The sequence below is a fragment of the Halichoerus grypus genome, chromosome 12 (assembly GCF_964656455.1).
Source record: "Halichoerus grypus chromosome 12, mHalGry1.hap1.1, whole genome shotgun sequence".
Classification (NCBI taxonomy): domain Eukaryota; kingdom Metazoa; phylum Chordata; class Mammalia; order Carnivora; family Phocidae; genus Halichoerus; species Halichoerus grypus.
In genome coordinates, this window is record NC_135723.1 from 20,325,784 (window position 1) to 20,351,413 (window position 25,630).

The window sequence follows — 25,630 nt, forward strand, 5'->3', positions numbered from 1 at the left end:
TGTTTTCAGTGGCTCGGGTATCGTATCCTTGACACACGCGGTGAAGGGAATTGGCTGGAGGTGGTCACGTCATGTATGTACACATTAACCGTTCTCATTGTATTACTCTTGTACTCCCGAATAAGTAGTGTAGTTTAAAATGTATTCGGTGCCCCTTAGGCTTCCTCTTGCTTTCTGAGTCTCAGTCCCATTTCTGAGCTTCTCTTACTCCTTACAGTTAGTGACGTCTACGGTTGTAAAAACTTCACGGTCCAGCAGGTTACACGTACTGTAGCTTTTATAGGATACGTAGTTTATAATTTGTACTTCCATCGGATAGGTTATATTTAGTTTTTGGGTTTTGTTTAGTTTCGTTTGTATTCAGGGAAAAAATATACTTGCTCTTTGTCTGTATCGAGGAATTCTCTTATTTCGATGGTTGTTCCTGATTGTAGAACTCTGCTGTTGAAATGTTAAAGCCATTTTAAAGGAAGTGGCATGGATTTTAATGTGATTCATTATTTGAACCTCTATCCAACCCTTATTTTGAGAGTGAATGCCACGTGACCTATCTCTGCCTGTGCTATGCTAAGGGACTCCAGTAAGCAAACGCGGGTCATCACCCGGATGGCTTCCCTTCTAGCCCACAGAGAAATAGCTCAGAAACCTCCTCTGCTCCCTCTGCTGACAAGAGTGTTTACCACACGATGAGTCAGTTGCACTGACCCAGCCCTGCAAAGAGCACGAGGGATCCCGCAGCCCTCTCAGTCCAGCAGGTGGGAGACCTGCAGAGCCGTCTTTGTTACTCATTGGCTCTAGCTAATCATCCTAAGGATGTGGGGGTTTTTTGGTTTTTTTTTTTTTACTAGGGTAGACATAATCCTGTTCCTTTTTACTTTTACCCCAACCGAGGACTCTTTGAAGGTGCTTATAAAATGCTCTCACATGGAAGGTAGGTTCATCTAGGGAAAGACCCACCTCTGTGTGTCTCCTTCGCTCTCACACACTACTTCTGACACCTTTGGTCACTAAATGTGTGTGTAGGGTGTTTTCCCTACACCAGAAGCTTTTCTGACACCAGCTGGGTGTCCTACAATTTAGCTTAATTCTGACACTATCTGGAGACAGCATCAGATAATCCCACAGGTTAAGGGCTCAGTCCCAGGGATGTCTGGACAGCTCAGTTGGTTAAGCGTCTGCCTTCAGCTGGTTATGATCCCAGGGTCCTGGGATGGAGCCCCGCACTGAGGGCTTCTCCCTCTTCCTCTGCCTGCCACTCCCCCTGCTTGTGCGTGTTCACACGATGTCTCTCTCTCTCTCTCTCTCTGACAAATAAAATCTTAAAAAAAAAAGGGGGGGCTCAGTCCCACAAGACACCCCCACCCACCTTCATATACCAGTGACAAGCCCATATTGTCACCGCTGCTTTGACCCATCAGTTAAGTCGGAGGTTCCCCTGTCCCCCTGTTCAGGTTCAGTTAATTTGTTACAGCAGCTCACAGAACTCAGGAAAACCATTTACTTGCTAGGTCACTGGTTTATTATGAAAGGATGTAACTCAGGAGCGGCCAGATGGTGGAGATGCAGAAGGTGAGGCTTTCATGCTCTTTCTGGGTGAGCCTCCTGCCCTGCAGTCTCTCACACGTCCCTTCCTATCATGTGCTCGAGGATTCTTTGTTCTCATTAACACTTTGGATTATGTCTTATAATCATTTACAGCTTCTAGTTTTCTGATGCCAGAATTGTCCCAAATTTGGGCCACGTGAGCCTCTTCCAGTTGTCTCTTCTTTCCTGTTGACACACCCCAGTGCTCTTTGCATGCTTCCTCACTTCCTAGAGCCATGTTCCCAGTTCGTACTCTCCCTGCCCCAGGCTGGAGTCAGTGTGTCTCCAAGTCGTTCTTGTGACTAATTTTTTTTTTTTTTTTTGCCTTTTATAATGTACAGAATATATAGGAACATCAGCGTGTAAAATTTATAAATATGCACATAGGGAGGTGAATGTGCAGACATATTTTATTAATGGAGTAAACAGTGAGAAAGTTCCACAGTCACAAGTCTAGCAGCTTCTCCCCGGCTTACTGTCAAGATCTAATGAAGAGTGTCTGTGTGCCTCTGCTCAGGCCTTCCCTCCTGCTTGGAACGTGTCCTCCTCCATGTCCACGGTCTGTCCTTTCAGCCAACTTCCTCTGTTGCCGGCCAGCAGCTCCAGCACAAGCCTGCCCGGGTTCCCCTCTTTACCTACTGCCTGTGCTCTTCTTAACCAAACACTCATTATTTCCCTTCTCTCTTCTCACTACGATGTAAAATCTTTGAGAGCCCTGTGCGTTTTTATCTTTGTATCTTCAGCATCTAAGTCAGTGCCGTGATAAGCCTTTATTGATATCTGGCTGTATTCTCCTCTTCCCTTGGTCCCGCCTTTGCCCACTCACCATCAGAATCTGATTCTGTCTAGCGCACGCTCCATCCCCAGCACCCTTTCTGCTGCACCAGTGTCCCGTCAGGGCGAAGTAGGAGGTCCGTTTTTCGTGTTGATCCAAATCTCTTACCAAGCAGACCTTTTCACTATTGTTAAATTCTAGGTCCACCCCAAGGACAGGATCTCCTTCTCCAGTCCTTTGTCTGGAGGCACTCGGTTTTGGCTCGACAACCATGGGCAGCCTTCTGCACGGGAGGTGTTCTGTCGCCTGCGTGGAACCCAGGGCCCAGGGGCGGCTGGTGGCCCCCTGCCGCTGTGTGGCCGTGAGGCCAGAGAAACAGGCTGTGTTCAGAGTGGGTGGATCCTTGTTGTGACAGCAGAGCATACACACGTTAGGGAGTAGTAAAAGAAAAAGGCCAGGAGGAGAGGGTGGAGGAAGAACTTACGTGCCGGGCGGAAGGATGTGGACTTTTCCCTGGAGTGACTGGGTAGCCGCTGAAGGCTGAGGAGGCAGGATTCCTTTTGGATTATTAGCTGCTAGAGCCATAGTGTGCATCTTGGCCCATCCCATCTGGTCCTGCTGACTTTCTCTGCAAGGTGCTCACCCTCACCTGGCAGGGACCCAGGTCGCTGCCCTCGCTGCGACTCTTGCTTCCCGGTCTGTCCTCTTTAGGGCAGTCCAGAGCAAGCTTTTCAAAGCACACCTTGTCATCTTGCTGCCCCCTCCTTCCCCGAGGACCTGCGGTGTCTTTCCACTCAGAATAGCACCCCGAGGCATTGCTCTGTAAAGCTCAGGAGCTCTCTGCAGCTTTCCCTGCAGCTCGCTCCCTGGCGCTGTCCTCTCCCCCACCCCCGGCTCACTCTGCCCCCCCACAGTGGCTTCTTCCTCATAGATCTCAAAAGTGCAAGCTTGTTTCTGCACCTGCTCTCCCCACTGCCAAGAGCCTCTCGCCCTTCGTGTCTCCCTTTGTTCAGGCCTCTCCTCACACATCACCTTCTCTGGAAAGACCTCCCCTGCACACCCTCATCGTCCATCTCCTTTCTTTGTTTTTCTTCTTTCTGGCGTGTGCGGCAGTCATTTTATTTACTTTATTGCCTACTGATACATGAGTTTCCTAATTTGGGGTGTGGTGGAGGAGCCTTACTTACACGTTTTGCTCATGCTGTTCCGAGTGCCAAGATAGTCCACAGAAGGGACTCAGTCAATACTTGGTGAATGAATGGGCCAGGCGCGGGCATTAAATCTCCCAGTGCTGCTCCTTCCTGGGCCTGGGGCCGCACCTCTGCTTATAGAGAAGGTATCCACGCCTTTATTGTAAGGACGTTTGAAAGTGTATAAGGAGTCCACGTGAGCCCAGCACAGTGCCTTGCAGATAAGCCATGACGGCCATCTCGTCACTCGGAGGCACCATACTGCCATCTTACTCGTTTCTAAGATAGCTTCACATGGAATGAACGCTGTCACTCGGATACCAGGTCATCAGAGATGATTTAAGAGCCCCAGCCTTCCTGAAGTGACATCTCCCCACCTCTCTCTTCCCACTTTTCATTCCCTCCTTGGCAAAGGCGGAGAACAAGGAAGGGCTGTTGGAGGTCATCCCAATGATGACATGGTCAGAGGAGCTGATCCAATTCCCAGGCCAAGCAAAGTTGGTATGAGTACACAGCACACATGAGGGTCCCTGTGTTTAAATGGGCTTTGTTGAGGGATGCAGTCAGGTACCCTAGCCCAGGTAATCATCACACTGAGAAAAGGAAGTCACAACTACAAGTAGATTCTCCTTTAAAAGCCTCCTTTGTGTTCGTCACCAGTTAAAGTTCTGAAATGAATTCTCTGTTATTTGGAAGGCATTGTGAGCAGGGTCCCTGTTGACCAACCTGAACCAGGAGGATAACCACCTGTCACCAAAGAGACTTTGACTAGTGATCATAAATGAGGGGGATTAAATGCAAAGAAACTGTATTGAACATGTGCGATGCTGTGTTTTTTACAGTGCATTTCCTCTCCTGGGAAATGTCTTTATAAACACCTGGGAATGGGTGGTGATCACAGACCCGCCCTTCCCTGCGAGTACCCTCAGACACCAACTTACTCTGGGCTAGTCAGAACTGGAGCTTCACCCCCTTCTTCCTTAGACCTTTGATCAGAATTGTTTGGCTTCCCCTCTGCTCTCTGCCATGGGGCTTTGGTTCTGGCCAGTGGAAGCCTCAGCCCAGGGTTGGTGGGGGCGGTTCTGACTGTCCTGTGCTGACTGGCTGGTTAGTTGGTTTGGGTGGGGGTGGTACGGCCCCTTCCTCTTCTTTCTGGAGCACTGAGCCTCACAGAATTTAGGTCACTTGCCAGAGTCTTAAACAACTCGTTAGTGTTGAAACTTCGATTTGAATTCCGTTCTGCAGATTTCACGAGATCAGTGCTCTAACCCCTGAGCTATGGAGCCCAATTCCTCAAACCCCAGCTTCCATTTTCTTGCCTGCTGACTCTCCTCGATTGAGTGACCTGCTGGATTCCTCTGGCCATTTCTGGTGCTGCCGCTCTATCCATTGGGTCAGCGTGTTGATGTTCCTCTTGGAGCTCTGTCCTCTGCCTATCCCCCGGTCACTGTACACATTTTGCGTCCTCATGTGGGTCTTTGCTGCTTTCCTTCTCTTCATTTGTGAGTTCCTGTGTTTGTTCTGCCAGCTCAGACTGCCTTTGATGAAGCCCACAGTGCACCAGCATCCTTACAAAGAGAGTGGTCATTGGGCAGATGGCAGAAAGGGAACACAGGAGCCTGGCCTGCCCGTGCTGACTCACAAGCCTGAGGAGTGGGTCTTGGGGGTTAAGATGTTGGGGAGCTCTGTGGGCACCCCAGCTCCTGGGCGCCTTGCTGCTTGTATGAGGATGCCAAGGAATCAGAGCGCCCTTGAGCACTGGGGCTCCACGGCATGGGCATACCCAAAAGGAGGTTGGGTATGCTTTAGCAGCGCCCAGCTTTGAGCGAACTAAAGGGTATTTAATGTTCTGCATTGAGTGGACTTTTCTGTTTAGTCTGTAAATACCGTTTCGGAATGACTTCTACAATAAATAAGTGCCGTGGTTACATTTCCTCCTTTCCAAAAATCCAAGCTTTTGGTCAGTTTGAGGTTTGATGAAGATGCTTACTCACTTCAGGATTTTCTGTCTGGGCCCCTTCAGGTTATTTTCCTTTGTCAGTTGAGCCCTGGTTAACTGTGCTTGATTCACGCATGGTCTGGGCTTGTCTGAGAAGCTCTTCTGGCGCCAGGAGCCCTGAGAAGCCTAGTAACCCTGTGTCTGCTGTTGAGCTTCTCTCAGGGTCATCCTGGGGTTAAATCTGGGCTAAACCCAAGTTGAGGGCGCCTGGGTGGCTCAGATGGTTGAGCGTCTGCCTTCGGCTCAGGTCATGATCCCAGGGTCCTGGGATCGAGTCCCGCATCGGGCTCCTTGCTCAGCAGGGAGCCTGCTTCTCCCTCTCCCTCTGCCTCTCCCTCTGCTTGTTCTCTCTCCGTCTCTCTCGCAAATGAATAAATAAAAATCTTTAAAATAAAAAAAAAATAAAAATAAAAAAAAATAAACCCAAGTTGATTAGCCATGGCCTTTAATCTATATTGCTTAATCAACTATCGTCTAACCTTTGAGGTCTGTGTGCTCAGCCCAAGCAGAAGGAGAGGTAGGGGATGTGGTTACCAGGTGAACTGTGTGTCACTTACAAAGGGATCGGCCCCCCAGGACCGTGTCCTCACTACCTTTGTGTTTCACGTGATAACATACCAGTGGGTTCGCTGTGGTCCGTTGTGGGCTCTGATGCAGTGAGGAGAGGCTAGAAAGATGCAAAAGGGAGCAGAGTAGTAGGGTCGACCTAGAGGTGAAGGAATCAGGGATATAAGGAGAAAAGACAAGCCTGGGTCAGGGAGGTGTCTGGGCAGCCCAGTGCGCTCTCTTTTGTGAAATATCTTCCAGGGATAGAGACCAAGAATTTAAAATTCTGTTGAGTTCAACTTAACAGCGTTCCAGGCCTAAATGGTCATCCCATCACTTTTCTAAAAAAGGAGACTGTGCCCGGCAAACATTGTGTGCACGCATGCAAACCACTTGCCCCAAGCACTAACTGTCCTGCTGTTTGCCCATGCCAGCAAAAACCCGGGCGGCCGACTTGTTGGTGAATCCCCTGGATCCACGGAACGCAGATAAGATTAGAGTTAAAATTGCCGACCTGGGAAATGCTTGTTGGGTGGTAAGTAGAGCTTTCTTTCTAGAACATTTTGCTCATGATCATGTATTAGAAGATACTTTTTTTTCCTTTTTAATGTCTGTTTTCCTCCATAGTAATACAGTGTGTTCCTTTCTAGCATAAACACTTCACAGAAGACATCCAGACGCGTCAGTATAGATCCATAGAGGTTTTGATAGGAGCAGGTTACAGTACGCCTGCTGACATTTGGAGTACAGCGTGTATGGTAAGAACGGCCGTGGCCATTTTCTTCTGTGTAGAGGCTCATCCCCTTACTGCCCACGATGGGACGGTGCCACCGCTGCATGTGGTCTGTGTTTTCCCGACTGTGAGGTTTGTCCACTGTGGGATGGATGAGGGCAAGGTTGCTGTCTTGAGTGTCTTGAGAAATGGAAGAATTCTTCTCAGGCCTGTCTGGTGGGGGGGCGGGGATTGGGCATGTCTGCTTTAGTCCTGTGATAGACAGTCTCTGGTCAAGGCCCTGTTCAGGCCACCGCCCCGAGAATCACACCCCCTGCTGTGGTGACAAAGTCACTTCAAGTAATGCTTCCTGGTTTCCGAAAGCTTGCAGGCCATATGCAGGTTTGCCCTTCACTTGTGCCGTGGAGGACGATGAGGCCATGGTGTCTGAGGGGAAGATTGAGGTCGAAAGGCGGGAACCCTTCTTGGTGACCTCTGACAAACCTTACCGCAGAGGAAAGGATTTCCCTCTATGCCAGCATTGACTGTCTCTCCTTTTATAAGGCAAACTCTAGAGAATATTCTGGCTTATTGCTGTAGGCTGTTCACTGACTCTCGGGACACAGCAGCTGCACGTATCCCCTCTGCCTGAGTCTGTTCCCCGAGAGAACACGCAGGCGTCTCGTCAGGGCCTCAGGACACACCTCTTCTTTCACCCGCGTGTCATCATCTCTTCCGGCTGCATCGCAAGGTTGCTTGTGTTTACACCGCGCCCCAGGCCCTCACCGGGGCATCTTTTTCTCACTTAACTGCTGAGCATGAGTGGGCCTCATCCATAAGCCAATTTCAGTTTCTCTTGGCCCTGTTTCCTAGCCGGGGGTGGGGGTGGGTGGGTGGGTGTGTGTTTGCTTGGGGTGCTGTTTCGTGTTTTTCTTACTTTATTTTTTTCCCCAAATTCTCTGATATATTTAAAACAAGAGTCTTTGTGTATGAAACTTGGCATTTGTCTTCTTACTAAAAAGAGCAATGACGAATAAACGTCATTATCTGTTGTTCAGAGATTAACAAATCTTTGGAGTTTGTCGGGCTGCATGCCCTCCGATGCTACAGTAAAAAGCGTGGTTCGAGATGATATGAAAAAATGTAGATGTTTGTGTGAAGTTATCAAGATCTCAGGCAACAGATGTGGCCAAATAGATCAGAAACAGTGTGCCTTTCTGTTGCCACTTTGCTCTGACAAATCATACCAGATAATAATATTTAAAACCAAGTTTTTCAGTGAGTATCAGAAACTTAGGGCTTGTTGGGCTAGGTATGGAAAAGAATGGTGAAAAGAATTGGTGGGCGTGTGATGGCTGCTTTGAATTCGGAGACTGCTGTGCGGAGAGGGACAGGGAGGGCCGGGACTCCGGAGGGCAGGGGGTGGGGGGCCCTGGAAGCCGCAGGAGCCCGAGGCTGGGTCAGTAGGGAGGGAGAAAAATGTTCCATTTCAGGAGGTGGTGAGGTCAAGCCTTACGTGTCCTCAGCAACACAGAAGGGGCCATACCAGCCTGCCCTGAATTAGACCGAGGGCTCTTTCAACTCTGAAATCCTGTGCTTCTAATTTGGGGTGTTAAATTTTGGTGATATAACCAGAAAAATAGGACAAGATCACAGAGGTAGGAGAATAATGGTGGAGCTGTCAGTACACTTTTGTACCAGGTTGTCTGTCTTGCCTTCCATGAGGTGAGGACTTGTCCCCTCACATGGTGTCCGCATCCTGGCCACTTCCGCTCCTGTGAACAGTGAGACAGAAGTAGCAGACTGTCTCCTTTCTCCTACCTCCTCTGCCCCCAGATTAGGTGTAAACTCCCTCAGGGCTTCGAGGGCTATTTGGGTTTTTTTTTTTTAATTTTTAAATCAGTTGGTTGTCGTCAGGGTGAATTTTTTTTTTCCCCCTGGAAGGGGGCAAGCCTTATTCCCCACCCCCACCTTCCATCCCGAAGGGCGAGGCTGAGGGGCTGAGAGGTCCCTTTTGTTCTTTCTAGAGAACCTAGTAAACACAAGGCAGTGTTTCCCCACCCCATCTTTGTGCTGAAGTTTAGAAGTACAACAGTATATTAAATTCATGATCCTAAGCTGTATTAAAGCTCCAGATTGGTGGTGGTGGTGTGGCGTGGAGTCCTTTGATGACATGAATGGCATTAAGTCTTACAGACGCCTGGGTGGAGTTGAGAGCCACAGGGAGGCAGCCGGTGCGCATGCTCATTGATGGGGGTCCTCGCTGTTGGCAGGAAGGCGGGCAACAAAATAAGGCAGAGTAACTGAAATATGTCACTTGTTGAACCTCTTTTCCTTTTCTTGAGTTTTGGGGGCCCTCCAGATGTAAGTGGGTGTGATCTAAAAATTCTCTGTGGGCTGAGGGATGGACTGCTCTGCACTTGTGTGTCAGGGCCCCAGGATAGGTGACTTCTACGGGCTCCACAGTGAGCCCCAGTGAGTTCCCTCGGAGTAAGAAAAGCTAATCTGACAGACTTCGCCCTCCTTCCTCAGCACTGGTCACATCACAGAAAGAATAGGCGCCCTTATTTATTCAGAATGGTGGGGGGCGGCATTTCAAGAAAGAGGCGTGTGGTCTTCCCAGAACTGGAGAACAGAGTTTGGTCCGGGGGCACGTCCTTGTAGGGGATCTAGTCGAGTACAGAGGAGGAATCCACGGTTCCCAAGCATTAACAAGCCCAAGTATTAAACTAGTAATAGTAAAGGTTGTGCTGGGAGTGACTTCGTGAGTTGCATGAAAGCAGGCCGGAAAGCCCAGAGGCCGACATTTCCAGTGTGACCCTGCCTCTGCTTCGTTGAGCAGGTCCTTTTTGTTAGGAAAATCTCGTCCCTCTTCAGAGAACTAGGACCAGATAACATGACAGGAGAGCCTCCGTCTTACTTCTCCTCATCATTTTCTCTTTTAAATCATTTCTTTGTGGGCTTCTTTGATTTGAGAGTTTCGTTGGAAATAACATGGGTGCTAATCAGAATGGTCATCTTTCAAAGAACACTCAGTTAACATATTTTAGTGTTAGGCTGTAAGAATTGGACTCAACCCGATTGAAATGTTTTTGAAAACTAACTAGAAGAGTGAGCGAGGGCTCAAGCGCAGGGTTAAGGAGCAGCCGTGGCACCGGCCTCGGGGCTCCCGCAGTGGCTCCTCCAGGAGGGTCTCCCCTTTTCCTCATGACTCGTCCCAGGCGGGGAAGACTCCCCTGGCCATTCACCATGAAATCCGACTGTTCCCTTTGGATCTGTGGCCACGTGTGAGGTTTTGTACCCTGATCTGAGATCTGTATTTCTTGTTCATTGGGTGGAGGGGAGAGGCCCCAGGTGAGGACCTTCCCTGGCCCTGCGGTGCTCGTGTGACCAGCTGACTCTCTGTGACACTGGGCGTGTCCAGGTCCTGCGGGATCCTGAGTTCATGAACTGGTGCTCTCACGGGGTAGCTGACAACCATCTTGTCACCCCACTTCCCTCCTTTCTTTAAAAAAAAAAAAAAAAAAAGAAATGTGAGGCGACGTGGTCATGGCCCGCGTGCGCCCACCCTTGGTTTGTGGAAGGCCATGGTGGCGAGACCCTCCCCCACACTCTGGTCAGGGCCTGGGGAGGAAATGGGGGGATGTGGGAGGGCAGGGCCGGGAGCATCAGTGCTCGGGGTCCAGGCCCCTGAGCGCTTTTCAGGACAGCAAGATCTAATACAGAATAGAAGTGTACAAAAGCCAAAAACAGGATTTAGCCTTTTCCTTTTTAAAAAAAGATTTTCAAAACATGGTATTGGATCCACACAGCAATGACAGTTGCCATCTTTATATATTGTTAGCAGATTAAACTCATGGTCCTGAGGGCTGAGGGTTTTCTCGAGGGCCAGGGGAGAAGACTGCCCAGCAGAAACGGAAACACTAGGGCCTCCCCTCCGCAGCTGGTATGCTGGGGGGTGGGCAGGTGGTGGCAGCCGGGAGGCAGGCCAGCTCTCCCTGTCCCCCTTACCGGCTTCCTCCTGGCCCAGGGCACAGGGCAGGAGCCACAGAACCTTCTTTGTGGCTCTAGGTTTTCCTTTGGTTGAATCAGAAATGAAAGAAATGATGAGACGCTGAAAATAGCTCTTGGTTACTAAGACACGAGGGTCTTGGCTTCACCTGATGTCCGGGGGCCAGACGAGCCTGTGGGTTGAGGGCAGGCATGAGTCCGCCCTGGGCCAGGATCGAGTCCGGGTCCCGCCGTTCAGAGTGGGGGTGCGGTCCCCAGCCAGGCCTGCACACGGCCGCTGGTCGACGTGCTTCCTGCCAGCTGGGGCGGGGGGGTACGCGTAGGCTTTACATCCTCCAGTAGAGGAGATGTAGAATATTTCTGAAATTTCTTTGAACTTTTTGGAAGGAAGAAAAAAGTTGGTGTTGAGCTTTTTTAGAAGGCTCTTTGGTTTGATCAGATCCTCATAAAACGTAGGTCTCTTGTACAAGGAGAGAAAGTTGCTGCCTTGGGGCCGCTTCACAGAGTGCTTAGCATGTCATCTGTTGTATCCTAGGCATTTGAGCTGGCAACGGGAGATTATTTGTTTGAACCGCATTCTGGGGAAGACTATTCCAGAGATGAAGGTGAGTATCGCTGCCTGCCATATATCTGAGGCTGGGTCTCCTGAGAGGCCTGAGCTTCTGGAGAGTAATGTTTCTGTACTGAAATAGAGCTGTGTTTTGGTTTTCAAACGCTTTTCCTTGAGCTTGAAGCCCCCTCAGGCACAGCGGATGGGCAGCTCTGTGGAGAGCTCTTGGCCAGAGCTTGCCCCTCCCTCCTGCTTGCCTCGGGCTTGGTGCCCAGCGGCCAGGAGAGGACAGGCTGTGTGGACCGCAGAGCCTCTCTGCGGCCCTTTCGTCCACTGATCTGCTGCCCGTTGCTCTTGCCTGTTGGGGAGCTGAGTTGAAAACCTGGGAATTCTGGCTTGAATTCCCTCTGTAAACCTGACCATCTCCATGCTTCCTTGCTTGCAGTGCTGGGGTGGCCTGGGGTGGGCTGGCACCAGTCACCGTGAATGCTCCAGACGGTGCCTGAGGCCCGCCAGCCCCGCGAGCCTCTGCATGGATGTGCGCAGACATTGTTGATTTGAATCGATTTCTGATTTTTTACTAATTTCAATTTTTTCCCCTCTTCTTTTATCCCATCCTTCCCTCTGCCCCTCCCATTCCCGTATCCTTTTTTTCTCTCCTCCATAGACCACATAGCCCACATCATAGAGCTGCTAGGCAGTATCCCAAGGCACTTTGCTCTGTCTGGAAAATATTCTCGGGAATTCTTCAATCGCAGAGGTAGTACCTCTTCCTTTTGAAAAGCGCCATGATGCAGACAGAAACGGGATAGCGGCTGCTCATTGTAGCATTAATTGTGACAGACCTGTCTCCTAAATTCAAAAAGCAACCTAGCAGAATTCCTCTGCTGATTTAAAAGTTGAGAGGGAAGGCCACACCCAGCCCGGGCTGTGGTCGCCCCGTGCACCGGCCACCATCCAGGTCGCGCTCTGTTTCTGTCTGCGCGGGCGGTCGCAGTGTCTGCATGCAGTGTACTGATTAAACTGTCGTGTGTTTCTGTTTTGCTGGCAATGTTTCCCAATGCAGATCACATAGCATTGATCATTGAACTGCTGGGGAAAGTCCCTCGAAAATACGCTATGTTGGGGAAATATTCCAAGGAGTTTTTCACCAGAAAAGGTAACGGTATTTATGCAACGCTAATTTTCAGCATAATCCTCTCCCAAAAGGAGAAATTGTGCATTCCCATTTGGGCAGTGGAGAAAGACCTGGACCTTTACAGCTGGGGAATTCTGCTGAAGAAAGCTCCCAAGACATAAGCTTGCACCATCTCCTATCTGTGGAGTACGGATTTTGTAAGAGCACAACCTTCCTGAAACCCTTGGTCTCCTTCCCACCTCCCTCTCCTAATCTAAGCCCAATCTGTATATTCGTGGATTTGTAAAAAGGAGTTTAAGTGATTTTTAGGAACCAGCTAGACATTCCATTTTCTATGTTCTTGGAGCCCCCAGCATTTCTGCCATGGAGTAGATGCAGCCTGGGGACCGGACCGAATGTCCCTCCGTGTGTCATCTTGGGTCTGTTTGAGCTGCTGGGGAGTGGGTATGGGCCTGTGAAACCCTGCACCCCGCACTCTGAGAAATCAAGTTTTGTTCTGTTGCATTATTCACACTGCGTTATAGCTGATTTACTTTAATATCACAGTTCTGTTGATCTTCCCTTGACGGGACCCTGAACAGCCGTTTCTTTGCCTTGTATAGTCCCTAATTAGTGATCAGTTTTTTGAAATACCCAAAAGCCCCAGGAATTTATTTTTAAAGGACCGCTCCCCATTGCCATGTTCTTTTGTGTGAGCATGTTGGTCCTCTTAATTCATGTTTTTCCAGCTTGGATTTTTTTGGCGGGGGGTGAGGGCTGCAACACCTTTTAATAAAGAACTTTTAAAGTTGGTGTGAGCAGGACATGGAGTTCCTCGAAGTTTTTGAAAGTCCTTGGTACTCTGTTCCTCTCTGCTTTAGCCAGATTTGGAGAACTGGTTTTGACTTTCTATTTTCCTGTGAGATAGATAAGGTATTCTTTTAGAGGAATAATTTTTTTTTATACCCTTCGGTGATGTTGACCTAACCAGTCCCAGTTTGGTCCTCTATATATGCCTGTTAAATGCACGGAGACTTGAGAACTAACTGTGCCGAAGCTGGTGGTTTCCTGTCCCACTTTGAGCACGGCGACCACGACTCCCAGCTGTTCTGGGATCACCCAGTGGGCATCCTCTAAAATATGTAACTAGGTGCAGTTATTTTCTTACTATCTTTTAAAAGCTTATCACAGGGGAAAAGATTGTCAGGGGGAACTGTTCTTCAGATATAGCCTGTATTAATTTTGGTTCCTAGAATCTATGTGGTCTTTGAATCTGGGTCACATGAGCGAGCCCCGGGGTTCCCCTCACATGTGGACCTAGGCGGCTTGAGGGGGAGGGGCCAAGAGCTACCAGCCCAGTCTGTCATGAAAGAGGGGATATTACTGACCTACCGATGCTCCGGGGGAGGGGACAGGCACTGCAGGGCATTGGACCACAGCACCTGCTCCTTTAGCCAAGCAGAGAGTCTGCTGTAGGCGCATGAGCAGGTTCCAGCATCAGGCTGGGGGGGAGCCTCATTTCCCACGCGGGCATCAGGCATGGTGGGACCGACAGCCGATAAAGGCACACGGGGCTATTTCCTTTAGTTGTTCTGCAGCAAGGAGCTGCTTAGAATGTCTGGGCTCTGCGATTCTCTTAGTCCATTGTCCATGGGTTGGGAACTGCATACTGCACACACTGGGGAGGAAGAGGAACAGGGACACAAGGAGGGGGCCTGAACGGTGAGAAAATGAAGCTGCGGGAGTTATCTGAAGTCACGTGCTCAGGTTTGTTCCTGGAGGCAGCCGCTCTGAGCCCCTTGTGCCCACTGGGCTTTGCCTGAGCCCCAGACCACCAGGGACGGCACCTGCCGAGGACCAGCCCAGACCCAGCACGGGGTCCGGAGCCCTCGCCTCGCCTTGCCCCACCTGGCAGGTGCTGTCTTTCGAGGACAGGCTGATGAGTGATGCATGGCGACCCGATGACGGGTCGCTGGCGGGTTTCAGGGTTACAGGTCCCTGTCCTGTAGCCGTCGGTGCTGGAAGGTGGTGTTCCCGCCGGCCTTTTTGTCAGCACCGCCGCTACTTGGCCCCATCGTGGTCTGTGCACGACCGCTGCCTGCTCCCCGATGGGAGTACGAAGTGCTGCTGGGTTGTCAGGTCATGCATGTGTGCTTTAGGACTCGTGTGCATGGGGGCTTTTTTGAGGAGCTTGTTTGAAGGTGAGCTGCACAGTGGAAATGCATTTGGCATCCTTGGTAAAGGTAGACCGAAAACATTTCGACGTGGTGTTACTTTTTTTCCTCCATTTGGATATGAGGGAGAGTTTGTGATGAGGCAGGAAATCCTCTGAAATGACTGGGATTTGGGACGTAGGTCCTGATCATTATTTATTTATAATAACTGGAGATGAGAAGGGATTTAGGTACAGAAGTCACAGAAATAGTATTATGATGAGTGAGGGCCTGTCATGAAAACAGATTTCACCATGTCCCTGAGGACGAGGGGAAGGATGTTACGTTAAAAATGGGTTTTGGCACGCCTCCCTAAGTAATGTGTGTGAATATACATTTTGGAAGTAATGAGATCTTAAATGTATCCATTAAAAATTTTTTTTAAAAAATATCTTTGTACCAGAACTGATAGAGAAAAGCAAAATCAAAAACTTACTAAATTGCTTATGTCACTTTGGAAAACAGCCAGTGGCTGAGAGGGAGTGAACAGCACGTTTTTGTGCTCTCTGCCCTCCTGGGTGGGAAGCAGACTTCATCCCCACCAGGAGGCCAGGGAAGGAGAGTAGGCTCTGTGTGTTAGAGCTGAAGATCAAGTGCAGCTCAGTGACATCTTCTTGGTTATAATTCTGGGTAAAATGGTTGTTACTAGTTTGAATTATTTCTTGACCAGGAATTTTTAAATGGAGTTGGATTTTTTGGCAGAGGACATAATTCCTGTTCTCACGCTGTTAGGGTTTAATAACCAGCAAGTTACTCCTTCAGATGTGGACCTTAACCACCAAAGATGACTCATAAAAGTCATCTTGATCAGTGTGTTAAGATGTGCCCCAGTAGAAATAAGCATCTCTGTGAATTCTGTCCCTGTTTTGTCCTCATACAGTCTGAAGGTGTATGTCCCCCGCCAAAAATTCATATGTGGGAATCCTACCCCCTCCCCCGCAAAGGTGATGGTATTAGGAGGTGGGGCCTTTGGAAAGTACAGAAGGTCATGAGGGTGGAGCCCTTGTGGAAAAGACCCCAAACAGCTCCCTTGCCACGTGTGCCCTGTGAGGAGGCCACGAGGAGTCCGTGGCCCAGAAGAGAGCCCTCAGCAGAAGCCAGCCCTGCTGGCCGCCTGACCTCAGACTACCAGCCTCCAGGACCGTGGGGAAGAAATTCATGTTGATTTATAAGCCACTCAGTTGTATTTTGCGATGGCAGCCAGAACAGGCTAGGACACGTCCCCAGGAAGTGAGCCATCCTCCAGAAGTGCCCCAGCCCTCAAGTGATGGCGGTCCAGACAGCCCAGTCAGGAGCCCGCCTCCCTGCCTCCCTGCGCTGCTCAGCAGACGTCGTGTTGACCCGTCGGCCCCCTCAGTTTAGTAAAGCTTACTGTGCTGAGAATGGAAGTATCAGAGGAGTTGACTTTTTTAAAAAAACGGTTTGATTCTAGGTAAGGCCATCAAGTGTGTTGGAATGTGTGGGAGTGACTGTGTGTGTTGGACCAAAGACCTTAAATTGCAATTGGAAATTTCAGAGCACACACAGAGACTGCGTGTGCAGAGCGTTCGCAGCTCCGGCCCTCGCGTCCCCTGTGACTGGCCTGGACAGACTGAGAACTGAAGGGAACTCTTTAAAAGAGACGCTGTGTTCCATCTTCTTCATTTTGCGTGTTTGAGATGAAAATTGTTAGAAGGATTTTAGCTTCGCCCCGGAATCACCCCAGATCACCAGACTGCCTGATTTCTGGGACGCGTGGGGCCGCCGCGGCCCTGTTGCCGGGCTGGGCGTGGCGAGCTGGCGCTTGTCGGTCGCTGTGGGGTGCCGGGGACCGCCGGGGACCGCCAGCCCGGGGCTGATCTCCGCGGGAGCTGGACGTGGTGCAAGTCACTAGAAAAGGTTCCTCACGCTAGTGAGTCTGAAACTTTTAAAATGTGGATGACTTTCACGACACTGACTTTGAACATCAGTTCTGAGTTGTGAGATTCTCTGCGAGATCAGGGGCTCGCTGTGTCTTGTTTGCCGCGGGATCCCCACAGCCGGCTGCAGAGTGGGCATCATAAGTACTTAATACATTTGGAAACCTGAACCCTGTTCAGCCTTGGTTTCGGGTGGAAACCTTTGTGAGCCAGAAGCAGGTGGCGCTGTGTTCCTCTCGGCCGGGGACAGCCCCGTGGCACCCCCGCACCCTCACACAGCCCTGTTTGAAGGCTGCATGGTGAAGGCCCCCCGGCTAGGGTTGGGGTGCAGGACGGGAGGGTGCTGTAGTGATGATGTGGCACCGAGGGGGCCCGAACATGGCAGGCATTGTGGAAGAGAACAGACCCCTGGCCACAGCTGATCATAGGTCCGAATCAGTGTTTTAATTGTTTCATTTTGAATTTGAGCGTATGATGCCAAAAAAGTAGTGAAATTATTGCTATAATAGGTTCGATTAAGTCCTATTATAGCTCTTCCCATTTAGTCCTGTTGTTTCTTATGAGGGGCTAATTAGTGGAGTGTTTGTTTTTACTGCATGCATCAGCAGTGTTGGGATTCTTTTAGTTATTATGTTGTTGTAAGCTTTATACCTTTTTTTAAATAATAGCTTTATTGAGATGTAATTTACATACCATACAACTCACCCTTTTTAAGGTGTACAGTTCAGTAGTTTTTAGTGTATTCCCGAGTTAGGAAGCGGGCAGCACCGCCTGATTTCAGAGTGTCTTCCTTCTCAGCAGGAAAGCCTGCCCCTGTTAGTACTCGCTCTGCGTTCTCCGCACCCTCACCCCCGGCCGCCTCTGATCGGCTCTCTGCCCCCTGCGATTTCCCTGTTCTGGACACTTCCTGTGAATGGAATCCTGCAGTGTGTGGACGTGGTGACAGTTCCTCCCAGTCCCTCCAGTGCCTCGGGCCTGCGGCTCTGTGTGCGTGCCGAGACCGTGCTTGCTGGCCCCACTCGTCAGTTGACAGCTGTGCGGGTTGTGTTTCCACTTTTTGGCTCTTAGGAATAATGCTGCTGTGAACGTTGTACGGATGTTTGTGTGGACATGTTTTTATTTCTCTTGAATGCGCATGTGTGATAGTTGAAGTATAAAACTTTAATTTTGATGAAGTCCAACCTTTTACGTTTTCTTTTGTTACTTGTACTTTTTAAAAAATTTTTTTTTAAATTAACATATAATGTATTATTGGTTTCAGGGGTCCAGGTCTGTGATTCGTCAGTCTTATATAACACCCAGTGCTTGTTACAGCACATGCCCTCCCCGGTGCCCATCACCCCGTGTGACTTGTACTTTTGATGTCTCATCAGGAAACCATTGCCTACTTCAAGGTCATGGAGATTATCCTTCTGTTTTCTACTGAGAATTTTTTTTGAAGTAGGCTCCATGCCTAGTGAGGAGCCTAACATGGAGCTTGAACTCATGACGCTGAGATCAAGAGTCAGAAGCTTAACTGACTGAGCCACCAGCTCAGTCATGATCTCAGGGTTGTGAGATCAGTCCCACTTCGGGCTCTGCGCTGGGTGTGGAGTCTGCTTGGGTTCTGTCTCTCCCTCTGCTCCTCCCCACCCCCTCGTGCACACGTGTGCACATGCTCTCTCTAAAAAATAAAAATAAATAAAAATTAAAAAGCACTCTGATAATCTGGGATTGGCAAATATATTTGCAGTCCCAAAGCCTTGACTTCGGGGGGGTGTGGGGCTGGGGGCTGCTGCTGAGGGCAGGGCTGTCCATCTGGCCTTGCTGGGCTCGGCATTCTTTAAGAAGAAAAAGAAGTTCAGTTTAAAAAATAAAGACTGTCACTATTAAGTGTCTAGTTATTTGCAGACTTTGAGTGAAACATATCTTGGTATATTTTCCTAGGCAAGAAAAAATCATCAAGGTAAAAATTTGTTGACTTGTCAGGAGCTACTTGTACAATAGGAACAAATGGGAAAAAATGGTCTCAATTTTGGTCTCTTTTTTTTTCTCCCTTAAGCGTTTTATTACTTGATTTTGTATTATAAGTGGTGGTGGTGAATTGGCTGTATTCCTAGTGTGTGGTTCGCGGGGCTGGAGCCGGTGAGTGGACCTGAGGTCCTCACCAGGTGAGGCTGTCCTGAGGCAGCTGCACAGGCTTGGGGGCTTAGGGTTTATTACGTAACATTTATCAACTATTGTTTTCTTTCTTTTTTTATTTTTATTTTTATTTCTATTTCAAATTTTTATTTAAATTCTAGTTAACGTACAGTGCAATATTGGTTTCAGGAGTAGAATTCAGTGATCCATCACTTACCTACAACACCCGGTGCTCATCACCACGAGTGCCCTCCTTATGCCCATCCCCCATCTAGGCCCCCCCCCGCCGCCACACACACACACACACCCACCTCCCTCCATCAACTCTCAGTTTGTTCTCTTTTGGTTAGACTCTCTTATGGCCGGGCGCCTGGGTGGCTCAGATGGTTAAGCGTCTGCCTTCGGCTCAGGTCATGATCCCAGGGTCCTGGGATCGAGCCCTGCATCGGGCTCCCTGCTCAGCGGGGAGTCTGCTTCTCCCTCTTACTCTGCCACTCCCCCTGCTTGTGCTCTTTCTCTGTCAAATAAATAAAATCTTAAAAAAAAAAGTCTTATGGCTTGTTTCCCTCTCTCTTTTCTCTTTTTTTCCTTCCTGCTATGTTGATCTGTTTCGTTTCTTAAATTCCATGGATGAGTGAAATCATACTTTATCAACTATTTAGAAGACTGTTTCGTATTGAATTGAGCATAACTTGTACATGTAATCATAGGGCCTAGGCAAGTTTATATCCTGTTTTTTTCTTGGCATTAGTTTTTTCCAGCTATTTACATGGTCCACATATTCTTTTTTGGAGGCAGTTCATTATTCTGTGATCGCAGTATTATTATGTATTCAGTACCAGTTGGTGCTTAGGACTCTTTTGCATATTGCATGTTTCCTGTTTCCTGTTTTCCTGATAGCATCTTTGCACATAGTTTTCTATGTGGGATTACCTGGTCAAAGGAAGTTAGATATTTTATTCTGTTCTTTGGAAATAACCTGTATCGGTTCATAGCCAGTAGATTTTCATGGCCTTTCACCAGTGTATTGTTTTTATCACTACTATTATGCAGATTTTAAGGCGTCTGTCTCAGTAAAGCTTCTCTCTTTTCATAGAAGATTGTACTTAATTTGATGCCTGTTGATGGATTTTAGTTTTAAACTGGCACACTCAGAAAGAGGTTCCTTCCTTGTTCTGGGCAGACTGTGCTTCTCAGCAGGTGCATCCATTCACAAACCCGGGGTGTATTTGTTCCTGGTCAGAAGAGATGAAGGTCAGTGAAGTCTCTCCCCTTTCCAGAAAGCTTGCTTTTAGCTTGTTATGTGTGAACTTTCTTAGTTTCCTTTAACCTTGCTCTGCTGAGAGCCACAGTCACTGTGAAATCTGTAACAAAGCTGGTGTTTGGGGCACCTGTTTTGCATCTTAGAAAATTACTCTTGTGATCATATTCTTCTATTCTTCTGTTCTTTTAGTACCAAACATTGTGCCATGTAATTCCCCTTCATGTTATTAAGTCAGTATTAAATAGTATTCATCGAGCAGATGGACCTTGGGTTTGTTGCTTTTTAACCCCCATTCTCCTATTACTGAGCATTTGTAATTTTGCAAGTACCTATAATTTTGCAGTGTGTGTGATTTTGGGGTGTGGGGTGGTGGCTACTAGGGGTTATTACCCTAGAGCTGCGATTCCAGATGCAAGGGGAGGAACTTTGAGTGGCGGCTCTCAGACCCCTTCCACAGGAGGGAACACTCTCCTCTCCAATGGCAGGTCCACCTCCCTCGTAACGTAGACCCGACGGACAGTTCTGCCCGCGGTGCTAGACTGTTCTCCGTCCTCAGAGTATCTTACACGCCATCCCTCTAATGGGAAATATTGTTCCGGATCCTGTGCACATCACGATTATTAGCTCCGTAGACAGACCAGTTCATAAGAGTGTAATTGAAAGAGCGTGTGGGCCAAAAGAAAAAATCCTTGTGGGTGGAATTACAGGTCATTTCTCCTTGTGTTTTTGTGATTTTCTGTAACGTTCTTTTATTGTCTTTGTGAGTAAAGAAAGAGGGGGGTGGTCTAAATTGAGATGCACAAATGGGTGAGGCAGACCGGGTGCCCCGGGAATGCAGACCGTGAGACCGTGAGAAGCGTCCCGGTGGCTCAGGTGGCTCAGGTTCTGGCCGGGGGAGGGGACAGGAGACCAGGCCCTGGCAGGAGGCCTGCGGGCCGGGTACCCGCCCCGCTCAGCTGCATGGCGGTCACAGGAGGGGGCTCTGGGCCCCGAGCACGTGCGGGGACTGGGCTCCAGGAGCACTTCCCTCAGCTGTGGGAGCTGCTCGGGAAGACTCGGCGGCATCCAGCGAGGCCTCTCCAGGGACAGGGGTGGGGTGTCCTGTGAAAATTTCTCACTGGAAGAGAAAGAGAGTTACTCCTAATGAAAGGTATCCTCACCTTTTGGTAGTTGGACTGAGACAACTTTTCTTCCTGTTCCGGAAAAGGCAAAGTTCTCGGACCATCTACTGGATTGGCAGTCACTATTGCTTGTTAGTCGGGGCTACTTGTAACCTACGCTTTTACGTTGCAGCCAGCACATTTTCAAACTTCATCTTCAAGATTTGATGTCCTGACCTCTTAGATGTTACAGCAAATGTGTAGAAATGAATGGTATTTGATTCGGGTCGGCCTCTAGAGCTGGGCTGCCTGGTCCAGTAGCCCCTAGCTAGTACTGGTTAAATTTAAACAGAGGAAAACTTCAGTTCCTCAGTCGCACTGATAACCACATCTCAGGGGCTCAGTGGTCACGTACAGGTGGCAGCGGCCATGTCGGAGAGTGAGACAAAGTACGTCTGTGCCATCAGAGAAGGTCTAACAGCGCTGCTCTAGAGGGAAGCACTCCCTTTTCTTTGCATGGTAACATGCAAAATAATGGGCCAATGGGTTTATATGGTGTGTATCTTAAAGCTTTCTCTGAGCATATTTACAAATTGCAAAAGATCCCACATTGGAGGGAGAGTGCCTTTGTCATTCTTAGCAAATGAAAACATTCCAGGTGGGAGCGCCTGGCTGGCTCAGTCGGAGGAACACGCGACTCTCAATCTTGGGGTTGTGAGTTTGAGCCCCACATTGGGTGTAGAGATGACTAAAAAGATGTACACATAAACTTAAAAAGAAAAAAAAAAAAGAAAACACTCTGGGTGGACTCAGCACCTCTACTCATTTAAAGAAGCCTGGAGCGGATTCGAATGAACTGTTCCCTTTCTGATGAACCCCTTATTTGTATCTGCTAAGCTTACTTGAAATACTACTACACAGCCACATAGACCTTGAAGGGTGATCACCTGGGTGGGGAGGGGGAAGGTGGCTTGTTCAGTGTTGCTTAGTGTCGGGCAGGTAGGTGTCTGCTTCCTCACACGTCTGGCTGGACCACCCAGGGGAAATGCACATGTGGAGCTTTCTGACCCTGCCTGTTTCTTCCCTGTAGGAGAACTGCGGCATATCACCAAGCTGAAGCCCTGGAGCCTCTTTGACGTCCTTGTGGAAAAGTACGGGTGGCCCCATGAAGATGCTGCGCAGTTTACAGATTTCCTGATCCCCATGTTAGAAATGGTTCCAGAAAAACGAGCCTCAGCTGGCGAATGCCTTCGGCATCCTTGGTTGAATTCTTAGCACATTCTACAAATAGAGCATTCTGAGCTAGCAAATGTTTTCCAGTACATTGGACCTAAACGGTGACTCTCATTCTTTAACAGGATTACAAGTGAGCTGGCTTCATCCTCAGACCTTTATTTTGCTTTGAGGTACTGTTGTTTGACATTTTGCTTTTTGTGCACTGTGATCCTGGGGAAGGGTAGTCTTTTGTCCTCAGCTTAGTAGTTTACTGACCCACTTTATTCTGGAAACAATAACATGTCTCTAAGCATTGTTTCTTGTGTTGTGTGACATTCAAATGTCAATTTTTTTGAACGAAAAATACTTTCCCCCTTGTGTTTTGGCAGGTTTTGTAACTATTTATGAAGAAATATTTTAGCTGAGTACTATATAATTTACCATCTTAAGAAATTATCAAGTTGGAACCAAGAAATAGCAAGGAAATGTACAATTTTATCTTCGGGCAAAGGGACATCATTCCTGTATTATAGTGTATGTAAATGCACCTGTAAATGTTAATCTCCATTAAATATGGGATGGGGACTCAAATTTCAGAAAAGCTACCAAGTCTTGAGTGCTTTGTAGCCCGAGTTGCATGTAGCGGACTTGAACTGCTCCCAGGAGCCGTGCAGACTTTTCATTCCGTAACAGTCCTTTTACGTTGGATTTTAAAGAAAGTGGCTCTGAGTTACGTCATTCCCTATGTGGCACTTTAAAGCAAGAAAAGACATGCTTTCATTCTAAGATACGTATTATACTTTTAGCACTCCCATTCATATTTTTGCATATTTTTAAAAGTACTTTAAAAGAAAAAGAGCAATTTCCCTTTAAAAATGTGATAACCGAGAACCATGTGGTGTTGCCTCCTCCAAACACTGTAAGTTAAACTCTCCGTAGATTAAATCGGACAACAAAACCATGTGCAGTGTGTGGAATGAGAAAAAACAGAATATTTATGTATATATATATTTTTTGGAAAAGCTGGCTTGTGTTTGTCCAAAACCCAGGTATGGTATGCAGTTAGGGCAGCGGGCCCGACCCGAGCTGGCCGCTGCGACGTCACAGGGATCACGCTCATTCCCCAGGCAGTGAGCCGCGCGGCTACAACGTCACTAGCTGGTTCATTGTCTTCCCTGCATTGAAGTTGAGAAAAGAATTTCCCTTTGCAGGTTGCACACGATTTTGTTTATGCCTTTCCTTAATGTTGTAGAATCCAGGACACAAACCATAGTAGGCAATACGATTTTAGAATGTAATATACGGAGGTGTATTTAGCCTCTTTTAGAAGTCAGTGGATTGAATGTCAGGTTTTTTTAAAATTTTACATTCATTAAGGTGCCTCGTTTTTCTTGACTTTGTCCATTAACATTTATCCATATGCCTTTGCAATAACTAGATTGTGAAAAGATAACAAGTGTTGTAATAATCATCCATTGTTTGAGGTGCTTGCAGTTGTCTTAAAAATTAAAGTGTTTTGGTTTTTTTTTTTTTTTTCCAGACATTGCCTTGGTCATTGGCCTATATTTGAAGCGGTAGAATCAACAAACATTTGTTCTCCTTTTAGTGTAGCGTAACCCAAACTAAAGGAAGTATCAACATTCCCGTTGCAGGAAAGGTAGCTGTAGAACATGCATTAAGGCTTATTGTAAGGAAATCATTCGTTGTTTTTAAGAGTAGAATATGGATTTAGAAGAATTGCTGTAGGACAGATGCACTACCTAGAATGTCTTCTTTTTCATTCATGTTCCATCAAAAACATACTAATTACATTGTGTTTGAGCATTGCAAATTTTTTCTTTTTAACAGTATTCACCTTGAAGGGAACAAGACCCATCGTTTCAGGAGTTAGCATGCTCTCACACATCGCTGTGAGGTTCCTTAGGCATCGTGCATGCTGGGGTTTCCTGACGAGGCTGTAGATATCCTGTAGGTTCTGTGACAGATGGTTGCTGCGGACCGTTTCTGTAGGAGCCATGCTCACAAGAACCGCAAGGTCTGTCTGTCTTCCCTCACTCTGAAGAATTTGTATCAGGGTTTATAGCACACTTGAATGAAATTGATCCTACTGCAGTTTCGGCTCATGTTAGGAAATAAACCTGATTGTTAGGAATTTGTAAAGATCAGTCCCTTATAAAAGAGCCTAACTGGTGTACAATGTAAAAAAGTTGTTCTAGAAGGAATCTACATTTGTATTAGGTATAGTATGGTTTTTAGCAGAATCTTGGCGGCTTGATGATAGAGAATACTCCGCTGAATGAGCAGCACTGGTTACGCAGCTCCCTGCAGCCGGCTCGGGGGTTTTGGTGAAGGTCCTGGCTTTTCCTCTCGTTAGTCCGTGTCAAGTCTTCACGGAGAAGGACAAGCAGTGGATCGTGATTGTAGCAGATGAGAAGCTGACTGTCTGGAAATTAGAACTGCTCAAAGGCCAAAAAAAGCAAATTTAGAGGCTTCAGGAAAGCATAAACTTTTCAGGTGAAAACTGATTTACTAACTTGCTTCTTCTTGTACCTGGATCATACCTAACTAGTTAAACATGATAAACTACTATTTCTCCTTGGGTAGAGAACTTCAGTTGAGATTATTCCTTAAATTCCAGTTTCTCTTCCATTACTGTTTCTGTAACTTTTAATGAGACAATATTTGAGAGTGTATGTGCCCTTCATCGAGGAGTCAAGGAACTACATTAGATTTTGCAGTCCATAGAAACGCTTCTCTATCAATTACTTGTGTAGTAGGCAGATTTGTAACAGGAATTTTAAATCCTTAGAAGGCCAGTCCTTTTAAAGAGGTGAAGAATGCTACTCACTGTGCTAACAGTTAACCACCTTTGTTCTGTGAAACCACTGGGCCGGGTGATGAAAAGCCACGTTTTCTTGGACAAGTGTTTTAGTGAGTACTGTAAGTAGAATGTTGTATGCTAAAGTCAAGAAGGGCAAAGTTGACCCAAGTTCTTTTAAAACTTGAAGCTGACTAGAGTTGAGCCCTAAATGCAGCTCTCTTCATGTACCATCATTAGCTGGTTTTCAAAAGGAAATGGACATTAGAAGTTACTGTAAAACATGACTTTCATTACTGCCAAATATTAATCCAGTCAGTTTTAGTCTCATGTTTTTCTCCAAAGCACATAATGTATGTGCTGTGCCAAATTATGTCAATTAGGTGAAAATTGGAAAAAATGTGTTCATTACTTAGGGTTCTACTTAATTAATCCTAAGAGGTAGAAGACAAAGAAAAATTTATTTTTCCAAAACAAAAACTAGCATTGGGTACTTCAGCAAAGTGTCCAAGAGGCT

General features: G+C 47.7%; 1 protein-coding gene across 11 annotated transcripts in view; it reads left to right on the plus strand.

The window, feature by feature from the left end:
- Positions 1–22,896, plus strand: part of SRPK2 (SRSF protein kinase 2) — a 240,667-nt gene extending 217,771 nt beyond the window's left edge. For 7 of the 11 annotated variants that reach the window (XM_036067449.2, XM_036067446.2, XM_036067451.2 and 4 more), the window contains 6 exons: positions 6,529–6,629; positions 6,745–6,852; positions 11,353–11,422; positions 12,035–12,127; positions 12,434–12,526; positions 22,171–22,896. In XM_036067449.2, coding sequence (XP_035923342.1) covers positions 6,529–6,629; positions 6,745–6,852; positions 11,353–11,422; positions 12,035–12,127; positions 12,434–12,526; positions 22,171–22,355 — 650 coding nt within the window. In that variant the 3' untranslated portion in view covers positions 22,356–22,896. The remainder of the gene's footprint in view (positions 1–6,528; positions 6,630–6,744; positions 6,853–11,352; positions 11,423–12,034; positions 12,128–12,433; positions 12,527–22,170) is intronic. The other 4 variants (XM_036067452.2, XM_036067447.2, XM_036067457.2 and 1 more) reach the window with 2 other exon arrangements.
- The last annotated feature ends 2,734 nt before the right edge of the window (positions 22,897–25,630 follow it).